Source organism: Mustela nivalis (genome assembly GCF_964662115.1).
Source record: "Mustela nivalis genome assembly, chromosome: 10".
In the NCBI taxonomy this organism is placed as follows: Eukaryota; Metazoa; Chordata; class Mammalia; order Carnivora; family Mustelidae; genus Mustela; species Mustela nivalis.
In genome coordinates this window covers 18304832-18318756 of record NC_139029.1, presented here as the reverse complement: position 1 = coordinate 18318756, position 13925 = coordinate 18304832, and the positions used below count along the sequence as shown (strand labels likewise).

General features: G+C 51.5%; 1 protein-coding gene across 3 annotated transcripts; it reads right to left on the bottom strand.

Annotated features, from left to right (window-relative positions):
* Positions 1 to 660: 660 nt before the first annotated feature.
* CATSPER4 (cation channel sperm associated 4) lies at positions 661 to 13736 on the bottom strand. Of its 3 annotated transcripts, none has more exons than XM_082686069.1 (11): positions 13651 to 13736; positions 13453 to 13527; positions 12832 to 12975; positions 9174 to 9275; positions 8805 to 8845; positions 5040 to 5415; positions 4696 to 4829; positions 3274 to 3448; positions 2283 to 2494; positions 1788 to 1953; positions 661 to 1132 (listed from the first exon to the last, which is right to left on the bottom strand). In XM_082686069.1, the coding sequence occupies exons 1-11, from the start codon at positions 13717 to 13719 to the stop codon at positions 1079 to 1081; spliced, it is 1548 nt and encodes a 515-aa protein (XP_082542195.1). In that variant the 5' UTR covers positions 13720 to 13736; the 3' UTR covers positions 661 to 1078. The 3 variants fall into 3 exon arrangements, with proteins under 3 accessions (XP_082542195.1, XP_082542196.1, XP_082542197.1); XM_082686070.1 differs by lacking the exon at positions 8805 to 8845 and having other exon boundaries at positions 5040 to 5160; positions 5318 to 5415; XM_082686071.1 differs by lacking the exons at positions 8805 to 8845; positions 13453 to 13527; positions 13651 to 13736 and having other exon boundaries at positions 9174 to 9247; positions 12832 to 12850.
* Between the last annotated feature and the right edge of the window lie 189 nt (positions 13737 to 13925).

Genomic DNA, 13925 nt, shown 5'->3' with positions numbered 1-13925 from the left:
CTCTTGGGCTAAGAGCTGGCCACTTGATTTTAGAGCTGCAGATCAATTTCACCATCTCTCCACTGCACAGCTGGGGAAAATGAGGTCCGATGACTTACCCAAGGATAAGAATCCAGCCCTCCAGGGCAGGTCTTCTATGGGGCAGCCTATGACTGCCACAGCTTTCTTAGATTCCTGCATTCCTAGCTCAGGAGCTTGCTGTGGCTCTCGATAGTCTTTAGTGTGAAGGTCCCAAGGAGACCTCTCAGGTCCCAAGTATCCCACCAGATCTCATTCATCTGACCCACAAACTCTTTCTGCGACCTTCCAGCAAGCTCCAGGGCTCCTCTCCTCTGTAAAGCTGTACCTGCATGACTGCTCGGTGTGACCTGATCAAACTAGCCCCGCCCCCCAGAATGAAGACCAGTCTTCTCTATCTTGGGGCTGACTCCTTCATCAGACTAGGGCGCTCAACCATGAGAACCAGATTCCCACCCCCTCCCCTGCCAAAAATAAAAATTTAGAACACTAAGGGGAGATTACATTAAGTCAGAAATTTTCAGGGTACATTCTGTCTCCCATTAGACTGGAAAGCTCTAGAGGGTAGTCAGTAACTCTCCCATCAGAAGTCTTTTAAGGGGCAAGACTGGCCCAAGTTTGGAGATCTATCAGTCAGACATATTGATCCCAACACAAAACTTTATTGTCAATACATAGATTCCTGGCCCCACTGGCTTCACCTTTCTCCTCTAAGTGCTTAGGTCAACTTGGGCCCCAGCTAGCTCTGGCCTAAAGCAGGGGACCAGGGATGTCCATCCTTAGGACTAATCTTGGCTGCCTTGGCCATCACTCCCTTTCCGCGCTCTTTCTTTGCTGTGGGGCTCCTTCTCTCATCCAGCATCCTTCTCCATCTGAATTCCTCCGGACCTGGGGCTCACAGACACAAGCCCTGGAGAAGCCACCCCCTTCACAGCCCCAGGCATTTGCCTAGGTGTAAGGCAGAAGGTGGGCTCAGGACAGACTGTGCCAAGTCACATAGAGATGCAGGAAAATGCCGCAGGGTGTGTGTGTTCAGGCCCCTTGGCTCCCATTCTGCCTCTCAGCGGCTGCTCTTGTTTTTGTTAAGGAGTACGTTTGTGTTGGATTCCTGAACCTGCAAACCAAGGGGCTTGTGTCAGTCCCCCAGCTTCACATGGCATACACCCCCTCACTCCCCTCTGCTAGCTTTACCAGCTACCCCACCGGGCTTCCCAGGGAAGTCCTTCCTATGTCTGACTCTAGCTGCCTAGTGTCCTCTCCAAGCTTGGCAGCTGTGGACATTCACAAGGCTCTGGGTCATTCTAGCCCCCTCAGGTGGTATGGGAAGCAGAGAAAGAGACTAAGGAAAATGGAAAATGGGTGTGTGCCTTTTTCTTCTTAGAAGCTTCCTCCCTCTGTAGGAGGCTGTTCTGGGGCGCTCTAGTGTGAACCCAGGGGTCCTCTGCCCACAGTGAGCCTAGGTATCTGCCACCATGCAGAAACGGAGTTGGTTCTTACCACCCTAAGAAGGAGTAGTAGGTTTGAAGGAGTCAGGGACTTAAGTGACTCAGTGGGAGGAGCCTGATGAGGGGTCGAGGCAGAGCCTCTCAGAGGGGGAAGGGGTGGTACTGAAGGGACCCGCCGAGGCTGCCGCCCGCATGCGAGGGTCCAAGCAGGGGATCCGATCTCGGAGCAGACAGAAAGCTTGGCTCATGGGGCAGAGGCTAGGCTGGCCTGGGGGTGCGAGGCGGGCTAGCACTTGCTGGGTAGGAGAGGGAAGCTGCACGCACCTTCTCCCTGTTGATGAGTGCCGTGATCAAGTCTTGCTGGTAGGTCATATCGCGGATGTCCAGGGAGGAGCCGCTCACCACCGACAGGTTCAGTGACAAGTGCTTGTTCAACAGCTCCTCCTCCTGCTCCTGGTTGAAGCGGATGGAGCGGACCTCCTCCACTATCCTGCGGGCGGAAGGGTGAGTACTTTCCGAGGGCTGAGCGAGTGGAAGAAGCGAGGCTGCCTTCCCAGCTCTTCCCTGGCCTCCACTCCGCTCCGCCCTCCCCCTTCGCTCCTATGGAGATCCAAGCCAAGCTGCGCGCTCGTGTGAGATGGAAGGAGCAGGAAGGTCTGGATTTCGGCTCCTCCACCCACCGACCCCAGCGAGTCATTGAAACCTCTCTGAGCCGGAGGGTCCGCCTTATAAAATGGTGAGGGCGTGAAGCCAGAAAAATCTGAGGCTCCGCTCAGCCCGGACTCACAGGACTGGGGGTACCCCCAGTACCCGCCCTACGTGTTGAGCTCATCTCGGATCTCCTTGTACTGCGTCAGGTTCTCCTGTATTGCCTCGAGCACCAAGCAAAAGTTGTCATAGGTGTTTTCTGAGAGGTTAGACAGGTGGCCCCCCGACAGTGGCTCCTGCGGGACGCCAGACATCTCCAGACGCGCAACCACACAGTGCACCACCGGCAGCTCGTTACTTTCATCCAGCTCCTGCTTGCCTCCCTGGGAAGAGGGAAATGGAGAGGAGACAGATAGCTCAGCCGGCACCCCTCCCCCAGCCCCTTCCCGCTTGGTTTGGGGGAGGATGAGTCTCTTAGGACACCAGGGTTCTAATGCCCTTCATTTCAGCTCCAACCAATCTTAGCCCTCCCACCCTGCTGCGGGAGCTCAGCTTCAAATGCATTACCCCCTCCTCCACCTCTTGGAAAATTCTCATCCCTTTTCAAAACTTAGCACCCAGTTTCACTCCTGATAAATCCTACCTAACCAACCTCTAAAGCTCTACCTACTCTCAAGTCATAGTTCCCACCCCTCAACATTTGGAACGTACTCCCCTTCCACTCCACCAACATTTTGGAAGTCCTACCCATGAATGAATAACACTATAACTAACATTTAAGGAGTTCTACCTGTGTGCCCACTACTGTTCATTTATCCACATAATTCTCATAATAGTCCTATGAGAGCAATATTATTATTATTCCCATTTTACGGAAGAAGACGTCAAGGTTTAGATTGGTTACCTGCCCTAAGGTTACCCAGCCACTCCGTTTTGAGTTGCCATGGAAACCAGACATCTAGGGAGCCCACACCCCTCAGATGGCACACAAGGTGGGGGATGCTGTCCCCACGTCTCAGGCTTGACTTTCTCTAGGCCCTTAAGCGTGTATGCACACATGGACACACACACACACACACACACACACACACACATACGTGTGCTCCAGTCAGCACCTATACATTCACCCTCTCCTCCCTTCTGCCCTCCCCAGCCCACTTACCTCACTGAAGTTTATCTGATGCAGTTGCCCCTGCTCTCCTGCCTTCATCATTTGCTCCAGATTGGTGGTGACCACGACAACAAACAGGTTGATGCCAATGAAGGCACCAATGGTGATGAAGGTGGCAAAGTAGATGGCGCCCCCAATCTCCATTGCATATTCTCTTGTCTCTATCCTGGAGATGACAGGCAGGGGCCCCATCACCGCCCTGGTCCTTTGAGTCTCCATTTCCCCATCTATGAAATGCGGACAATATCTCAAGACCTCCCGGGACTTCTGCTACCTCACTGCTATTGGGCAGATCTAGTGCCTGCTCTGATTGTCAAAGGATCCACTCTTTGCTGAGCACCTGCTGTCCTGCCAGGGACAGAGCATAGGCCTCAAGCCAGCCCTCCAAGGTGGGGATTTGTACATCGGCATTATCAAGTTTAATCTATTGGCTATACTCTTTATTCATGTTTTTCTTATTATCAAAAGTAATTCAAGCTCATTATAGAAGGATCAGAAGGAAGAAGTGAGATATGCAGGAAAAAAGCCCATCCATTCTTAATACCTTATTATGAATCTCCTAAGTAAGAAGGTCTTTCTCCCTTTCTCTCTTTCCATACATCCCGCCACCACACACATATGTATATATACACTCTGTGCCAGGCTCTATGCTAAGAGATTTATACAGCTTTTCTCTATTGATCATAGCAGTTCAGATATAGTTAATTATTACAATTCCCAACTGCCAGGTAAAGAAGCTGAGGCTTAGAAGAGAGATGAAGTAACTTGTCCAAGGTTGCATGGCTAGTGTGATGGAGCAAGGACTCAAAAGCCCAGCCTTCAGTCTACCTTTACTGCTCACCCTGTGATTTTTCCACTGCCTACATCATACTGGGCAATGCCTGCAGAAGCCCTTTGCCAACTGTTCTATTCCCTCAAGAGAAAAAAGGTATCAGTCAGAGAGATCTACTCTCTGGAGGGGACGGGAAACAAGTAGGGTTGAGATGTAAATGGAAAAGACATAAAGAACAGAACCTAGTGGCCATCTGTGGCCAAAAATGACCTTGGGCAGCGGCTCTATGAATGAATGAAATGAGACTCCCAGGAGTCCAGGCAGTTTGATGGGCTCGAATGGGGACCAGGAGGCTGTCCTGAAACCACAGATCTGCTCTCTTGCTCAAGGTCTCGCTACCCAGCTGTTTAGCGTGACAGGGGCCATCTTCATGAATGGGTCTGCAGTAGGACTTCGAAAGGGGGACAAGGCCTCGAGAAAACCAAGACCAGTCCTAGGGGGTCTCCTTTTCCCTGATTTGAAGGCCCAGGCAGCCCCCTCCTGCTGGGCCATCCTCCTCCTAAGCCCTGGATCTCCACTCCTACTGCCTTGTCCCACTGGGGGTCGGGGGAGGGGGGAAGAGATACCCCGCAGACACTCACTTAAAGTTATTGTAGATATCCACCCAGCCATCTTGGGTGATGCAGATGAAGAGGGTATACAGGGCAACCTGCATGTTTTGGAAATGCCTGGGCAGAAACGCACCAAAGAGAGTGACCCCAAACACGGAAAACACCTGCCAGAGAGACCAAAGAAGATGCCTGAACTTTACCCAACCACCTTGGAGACAGGACAAGCAGCTGCCATGCAAAGCTGCCAAGGGAATCCAGGGGTTCAGGCTCAGAGGCCTCTCCTCTTCTCTATCCACCCCCTCCCCCCAGTCCCCAGTGACCTGGGGGCTCTGGTCAGGGAAAGGGAGCAGCTGGGGGTGGGGGAGGGCACTGACCAGCATGAAGAAAAGGATGAGGGTCATGATGTTGGCCATGTCAGGCACCGACTGCAGGATGACACGGATGATCCGGGCCAGAGGCTCCACCGCCATGCACACATGTACCAGACGAAGTGCCCTATGGCACAGCCTCTCAGGGGTGCCCCTCAGCCCCTCCCGCGCCCCTCCGCCCCACTTACCCCCAACCTGCCCAGAGGGGCAGAGACGATCCCCACCCCATTTCTCTCCCGGGATCCAGACAGGTGCCCTTCTTTTCCCCAGAGTTCCCAGCTCACCTGAGGGTATAGGTGATAGCTTTGATATTGAGTTCGCTAATGAACAACCCCAGGAGCAAGGTAAAGATGATAAGGAAGTTGAGGATGTTCCAGCCGTCCTGGGGGTGGTGGGGGATGGGGAGGTGGGCCAGCCCCAATGGTGTCTATCAGACCCAGCCCGTGGGGACATCCTGGGTCTGCCCTCCCACCACCCCAAGGATGGGGGAGTTCAATGTTCTTCTCAGGGCAGGGCCAGTCATCTGCTATCCACTGCTGTTATTTCTCCTGCTGCCCCGCAAATGTGCCACAAAACACACAGGCACTTGTCTCCTGTGTATGTCCACAGCCAAGTGTATTCTGGGAGACACACGGTGGAGACTCTCATACACACAGCTGATTCCCAAGCTGAGCACTGGCCTTGGCCAGTGCAGTGCTGAAAATGGCCCTGACCTACAGTTAGGAGACAGAAGAGGGTTTGGGTGCTCCAGGCTTTTGTGACACATGCTACAATTAATAATAAGATGATGGGGCGCCTGGGTGGCTCAGTGGGTTAAAGCCTCTGCCTTCAGCTCGGGTCATGATCTCAGGGTCTTGAGATCGAGCCCCACATCGGGCTCTTTGCTCAGCGGGGAGCCTGCTCCCCGCCCCCCGCCTGCTGCTCTGCCTACTTGTGATCTGTCCCTCTCTCTGTCAAATAAATAAACAAAATCTTTAAAAAAAAAAAAAGATGAAAATAAAAACCAAGAAAACCATTAAAGAATACAGCTTCGGTAGCCAATTTAGAAGTGGACTAGCTCTCACTGTGCAAGAGAGACAGACACAGGGAATTTTTACAAGCCCTTTGTCCAGCAAGGAATAAAGTCATAGAGGAATAGGGACAGAGGAAGGAAGCTCCCATGTATGAAAAGTTCAAGCATAGCCACTGAAGATGGAAACTTATGTAGCAAACCATGGATGCATTTAGCTTTTAACCAGTGATCCCACTTCTAAAATGTGAACCATGGAGACTCTGATCCAAGTAGAAAATGCCAGTTGTGTAAGGCTGAAGACCACTAAAGTGTCCGACAATGAGACACTGCTGAGTAAAACACGGAGCATTTAGTCAGTGAGCACTGCATAGCCAAAAAAGAGGAATGAGAAAGATCTCCGTGTACTGATACAGAAAGGTTGCCAGGATCCATTAAGTGACAAAAGCCAAGTACAAACGGAGGGAGGACAAAGGAAAGGGAGGACTAAGATACATACATATTAACTTATGATTGCAAGATACACACTATGAGGGGCGCCTGGATGGCTCAGTGGGTTAAAGCCTCTGCCTTCTGCTCGGGTCATGATCCTGGGGTCCTGGGATTGAGCCCCTCATCAGGCTCTCTGCTCAGTGGGGAGCCTGCTTCCCCTTCTCTCTCTGCCTGCCTCTCTGCCTACTTGTGATCTCTGTCTGTCAAATAAATAAAATCTTTTAAAAAATAAAAAAAATAAATGAATGTTTATTTTTATAAAAGGTATAAGTACTTGATTTTTTTTTAAGATTTTATTGATTTATTTGACACAGAGAGATCACAAGTAGACAGAGAGGCGGGCAGAGAGAGAGAGGGAAGCAGGCTCCCTGCTGAGCAGAGAGCCCGATGCGGAACTCGATCCCAGGACCCTGAGATCATGACCTGAGCAGAAGGCAGCGGCTTAACCCACTGAGCCACCCAGGCACCCAGTACTTGATGTTTTTTTAAAAGATTTTATTTATTTGCCAGAGAGAGACAGAGAGAGTACACACAAGCAGGCAGAGAGGCAGGCAGAGGCAGCGAGAGAAGCAGGCTCCCTGCCGAGTAAGGAGCCAGATGCAGGACTCAATCCCAGGACCCTGGGATCATGACCTGAGCCGAAGGCAGTGGCTTAACGCACTGAGCCACCCAGGCGTCCCTCATTTTTACTTTTTAAAAGGATTTATTGGGGTGCCGGGGTGGCTCAGTGGGTTAAAGCCTCAGGTCACGATCTCAGGGTCGTGGGATCAAGCCCCACATTGGGATCTCTGCTCAGCAGGGAGCCTGCTTCCCTTCCTCTCTCTGCCTGCCTCTCTGCCTACTTGTGATCTCTGTCTTTCAAATAAATAGCTAAAATCTTTTTAAAAAATAAATAAAAAGATTTATTTATCTAAGAGAGAGAAAGCAAGTGTGTGTGCACACACATGGAGAAAGGAGCAGAGGGAGAGTCTCCAGACTCCCCACTGAGCTGGGAGCCGATATAGGACTCCATCTCAGCACCATGAGATCATGACCTGACCCGAAACCAAGAGGATTTGGGTTCAATCAAATCAAGATGCTCAACCAACTGAGCCTCCCAGTCACCCCTAAAAGATTTTATTTTTAACTAATCTCTATACCCAACGTTGGGCTTGAACTCACAACCCTGAGATTAAGAGTTGCACACTCGGGGCGCCTGTGTGGCTCAGTGGTTGGGCCGCTGCCTTCGGCTCGGGTCATGATCCCGGGACCCTGGGATCGAGCCCCGCATCGGGCTCTCTGCTCAGCAGGGAGCCTGCTTCCTCCTCTCTCTCTCTGCCTGCCTCTCTGTCTACTTGTGATCTCTGTCTGTCAAATAAATAAAAAAAAAAAAAAAAAAAAGAGTTGCACACTCCACCAACTGAGGCCCCTGATTGTTGTTGTTGGTTTTTTTTAAGATTTTATTTATTTACTTGAGAGAGGGACAGATAGTAAGAGAGCATGTGAGTGGTGGGGAGCAGCAGAGGGAGAGGGAGAAGCAGGCTCCCCCTGAGCAGGGATCCTGACTCAGGGCTTGATCCCAGGACTCTGGGATGATCATGGTCTGAGCTGAAGTCAGATGCTACTGACTAAGCCAAACAGGTGCTCCTTGATAGGTTTTGGGGTGTTGTTGTTTTTTTTTTTTAAGATTTTATTTATTTATTTGACAGATAGAGATCACAAGTAGGCAGAGAGGCAGGCAGCGGGGTTCTATTCCAGGACCCTGGGATAATGACCCTAGCCGAAGACAGAGGCTTTAACCCACTGAGCCACTCAGGTGCCCCCCTGATAGGTTTTTTTAAAGCCTCTTCTCAAACATGCCGAAAGGCAAAATAAATCCCTTGACTTCAAAAACCACTTGACTGCAGAAGTCCTAGTGAAGCAAAGCTTGAGTCTCATTTAATGTAGCATTAAGACCTGTTCCCACCCAAATAGCTCTGACACTCTCCCGAACAGGGGTCAGCAAGCTACAGCCTCTGGGTCAAATCTGGCCAGTAGCCCATTTTTTGTAAGACCCTCAGGCTAAGAATGGTTTTTATATTTTTAAATGGTTAGGGGGCAAAATCAAAAGAACGGTACTTTGTGACATGTGAAAATTATATGAAGTTCAAATTTCAGTGTCTGTGAATAAAGCTTCCTAGGAACACGGCCATGGTCAGCATGTCTGGACTGTTTACAGGGCATTTGTGCTCTGGGAAGAGGTCAGTGTCTGTCACAGGTCCTGTACGGCCCACAGAGCTTAAAATACTTACCTGGCCCTTTGCAGAAAGTCTGCTGACCTCTGTTCTTGAACCTTGTAAATTAAGGTGGAGACTCTCAAGCCCATTTCTCAGGTAAGCAAAGCAAGGTTTTCCCAAGATCACAGAACTGGGGAAGACTAATCCAGGGACTGGAACCCAGGGAGGATGCACTTCTAGGACAAATTATTTTCTGCTGCATCTCAGACAAACATCTCAGAAATAGTCAGTCTCTTTCTCCACATCACAGACACAGACACACCCACGCACGCATGCACGCGCACATGCACACGCATTCTCAGCTTGTTGGGGCAGAAGCACAGGGTTGGGGTACAGTCCCTAAGGAGGAGCTGGGGAAAGGGCAGGGAGGGCCCAGGATCTTACCTTCCAGAAAATCCAGAAGCCATTTAACCAGCCGAGGAGAACCTCACAGATGAGGATGGTCAGCACAATGTCATCTATGGTAGAGAACAACTCATAGTGTTTCTATATGGAAGACAGAGAAAAAGAGGAGCCGAGAGGTCAGTGGAGCAGAGCCTGGGGGAGGCCGGAGAGAGCGGGCATCCACGGGGGAAGGAAGGCCTGTATTCCTGCTGCTTCTCAGCCTCAATATCCTTGCGGCGCCCTTTAGAGCACATTTTCCATGTACATGGGCCGTTCATGTTAGCATCACCCCCTCCTACAAAGTAGGTTTTATTCCCATGTCACAGAGGAGGAATCAGAGAGGTGCCCAAGGTCAGATAGTTAGCAAGAAAGACTGTTGTCTGGCTATAAACTTTCCCTCCTAACCTCTAGAGTAGGGACACGCAAGAAAGGGGTTCGGGAGAGGTAGAACAGTCCCCAGGACTGGGAAGAAAGGCTCTGCCCCTGAGAGGGCAGATACAAGCCTCATCCTTCCTTCTCTGGTTGTCCCAGCCACTCCTGCTTCTCCAGCTCCCAAATCCCCCAGACAAAGCCTGGCCAAACTCCTGTGTATCCCCCTTCCTCCTGGGTCCAGTTCCCTGGGTGGACTGATGGATGGATGGATGGATGACTTGATGACCTTGAATTCTTTTTGAAATCCAACTCACTTTCCCCACCAATCTCTCATACCATACTGACCCAACTATAGTTGTGACCCCACTAACGGCTCCGAGAACCTCTGATTCCACCCTGGCAGTTACCAAAATTCCTGTAAAGACTCTTCCCTTCCTTTACCTCCATGGTCCAGACTCAGTGCCTCAAAGCTCACTGCCACACACAGAGGCCTCCTGACTCCCCTACCTTACCAGCACCCATGTCCTCTGGTTCATGAGAGGCTGAGCAGAGCTCCTTAAACCCAGATGGGAGGTTAAGGTTATGAGCCTGCTGCCTGTTCCACATTCCCAAAGGGCATCACAGGCCAGGGATGTCTGTTTACAACAAGGAAGAACTTTCTTTCCCATCATCTGTCCCCTCAGCTCCATCCCGCTGGCCCTGGGAGGCAACAGCTCTCCTCACTGTTTACTACGTGACCTTCCTGAGTAGGCCTCCTGCCTTCTCCAAGTCATGAGATTCTAGAGTTTGCTTCCTCTGCCCACAAGCCTGCCATGGCTCCCGATGGCCTACAGGGTCTAAACCAGGTCAAAACCAGTCTGACATTCACAGGCCTCTAGGATTTTACCTTCATGGACACATATCAGCATTTTTGACCAGGACCCATGGGAAGATGGATGTGCTTTGTATTTTGCAGCAGAGTACTCTCTCTTCCTCCTGCCCTCCCCCGCCTCTCTCTCTCTCTGTCTCTCTCTCTCTCTCTCTCACACACACACACACACACACACACACACACACACACACACACAACTTTTACTTCCTTCTTTATCATTTGGCTTCATTCTATCTCAGAAGCCTGGTGTCTGCAGTCTGGACCCATCTCGCAATCTGTGAGGGGTAGAAGCGGCCATCTTGGGTTTCTGCCTCCACCACACCAGAGGCCGTTCTTGTCAAGGCCACAAGAACTGAACCTGAGGGATGCTCCATGATCCTTCTCTGGCCTCCTCTCTCACCTTCTCTGGCCCTGCACCCCACCCTCCCCGACAGCCCATTCTCCCGGGTGTTCCCACTCCTCTGCCCACCCCTCCTTATTCTCCTTTCATTTGGCCGCCACCATTCTCTGTCTTCACTCGAAGGCTCTCCTCAGAGCTCTGTCCTGTGGTGTTTCCCTTCTCACTGGACACTCTCTCCTCAGGTGGCCTCATCTCCCTTAGCTTCTGGCCACCACGTAACCAGATGCTGTCAACCCTCACGCTGCCATCTCTATCCCCAATCTCTTGGTTCAGAGTTGACCTCCAACCTCTCCCTAGACCTCTCTGTGTGGATATTGCCCTGGTACCTCCAACCACCACACCACTCAACTCAATCTGACCCCAGCATCTTCCCCACACCTTCTGTGTCCCCCACATCCCAAAATCAGCACCGTCCCCACACAGTTGCTCAAGCCAGAAATGTGAGTCCTTGCTCTCCCTTTCTCTACATGTGTGAGAGGATAAGGTATGTTAAACAGTGTACATACATTAAGCGCTTACTGTTTGTTGGAAAGAATAGTGATCGGGGGCGCCTGGGCACCTGGGCTCAGTCGGCTAAGCCTCTGACACTTGATTTAGGCTCAGGGCATGATCTTGAAGTCCTGGGATCAAGCCCCACATCAGGCTTCACACTCAGTGGAGAGTCTCTCCCCTCCCCCTCTGCTCCCTTTCCCTGCTTGTTCTGTCTCTCTCTCAAGAAAATAAATCTTAAGAAGAAAGAAAGAAAGGAAGAAAAAAAGAAGGAAAGGAAGGAAGGAAGGAAGAAAGAAAGAAAAAGACCAGTCAGGAAGGCCCATGGATTTGACTCCTACAGAGCTTTAGACACATGACCTCTTTCACCCATGGCCCTTGCCCAAGTCCAAGTCCCACCACCTTTCACTGAACACAACACAGTCTGCCTGGCCCATCTTTTCCCATTCCCAGCTCCCTCCATTCTGTGTTTCACCCTGTGGGAGCAAGTGTAAGTTTTCTAAAACACATGTCTGGTCATGTGTTTAAATCATGGTTACTTCTATGCTTTAAACCATTCCTTGGCTTTCCAATGACGTAGGGTAGAGGCCAGCATCCTTAAGATAACTTAAAGACCCTCCAACAGCTGGCTGCTGACTACTTCTCTGAAATCATCAGCCATGGCACTGGACACTTTTACAATATGGATTTCAAATGGCGCAGTTCATATATGGAGCATATTCCTTGTAGGAAATTAAAACATCAAGGATAGGGGTGCCTGGGTGGCTCAAGGGTTAAACCTCTGCCTTCAGCTTAGGTCATGATCTCAGGGATTGAGCCCCGCATTGGGCTCTCTGCTCAGCAGGAAGCCTGCTTCCCCCACCACCCCACCTGCCTCTCTGCCTACTTGTGATCTCTGTCTGTCAAATAAATAAATAAAATCTTAAAAAAAAACCCACACACATCAAGGATAAGACCAAAAGCATACTGGATTTCAAGGTGGACATACAGAACTTGCTCACAAGATCTTTCTTCTATCCCTAAACACTCTTTCCCACCTCTCTCTGCCTGGATGACTCCTACTTACTCCTTCTTCCCATCTGAAGCATTCTTTTCCCCAAGAAGCCTTCCCTAACTGTAAGATTAGGCAGGTTCGATTCCTACTTTGAACTTCCACGTACTCCGTGACACTCAGGTATCCGTAATGACATGCTTGTGTCTGAGACAGCATTCGGTCTACTGTGATCATACCTAGAACTACTCATAGTGACTTTTGATTAAATTGGAATACCCTCCCCTGCCAGGCACCCATTTGTCTGCCTCTGCTCACACTATTTTTCTCCCACCCTCTCTACAAGTCTGGGCCCCCTCCACCACGAAGTCCTCCTTGATCTCTAATTTCCTAGAAGGTCAGAGCTGGCAGGCCCGTGAAGAACATTCAATGCAACCGTCATGAACAGGTAAGGGTCCTGAGGCCCAGAGAGGAAAGTGGCTTGCCCAGGCCCCCTGTTAGATCCGTGGGGGCAGAGGTCAGGCTGGAGTCCCACCTGGCCAAGGAAGGAGTTGGTGCGCAGAGCAATGGTGATGGCGTTGACCACCAGCAGGAAGGCCAGCAGCAGCTGGAAGGCAGGATGTCGAAGCAGCTGCTGGATATACATGCGAGTGATGAACTCCTGGATGTCCCAGGCATCCTGGGAGAGGGCGGGGGACCTTCCTTCAGGCAGGCGTCACGTGGGAGGCCTCGGCCTGGACATTTGTTCTCAGTGAATGGGGGCCCCTGGATGAGGGCCGCTCTAGGGGGAGAAGCTGCCTGAGAGGGGTCTTGAAGTGGGGGTGTCGATGTAGGGGATCACTACCTAAATGGCCATTGAAAGGGGGTGACTGCTGGGGAATCTTTGTGGGAGTCATTACAAGGGAGACCTTTGAGGGCTCAGCTGGTAAGTGACTGTCATTATACGGGACTCCCATGGGGAGCACTGCCAGGTGGGTACTACAATGCCATGAGGGGGTCACTGCAGGGGCCACCGGGAGGGTCCTCAGGGGGATGTTTAGAAACTAGAAGGGGCAGAGTTATGATGGCAGCCCGTGGTCCCTGGGGTGCAGCGGCACAAGGCTGACTGTGGGGGCAGGGGAGGAGCTGCAGGCCGCCGCCCCAGCCTCCTCCTTACCTTGGTGCTCATGATGTCCTGGCGGTTGATGAGGACTTGCTCCTCTGGCCGGGCGTAGGGCTCATCAGGGGCCCTCTGCAACGGTCAGCAGAGGGCCCATCAGTGCAGCCGCAGCCCCTGGGACCCAGGGCGATGCCCCTGCGCCCTGCCCCTCCCTGGCATGCCCAGCTGGGGTGGACCGAGGAAGGGGCCACCTACCAGGATAGTCAAAGGTTTAATACTGGTATCGGTCCACTGCTGCCACCAGTTGTCTTGATTACCTATCATAGCTGCTCAGGCTCCTCCCACCCGTCAAAGAAACTTCTTTCCAAGTGGTCTTGCTCCCCCTCGTGGTGATATCATAGAGGACTCTGTGACCTCCAGCTGTCTGCATTCCACCAAGGAATTCTGAAACCGAGAAAAGCTCCTCCCACTGACTGCCCTCGGTACCCCACGACAGAGCCAGGGACACCAAGGGGCTGGGCTGCGGTCAG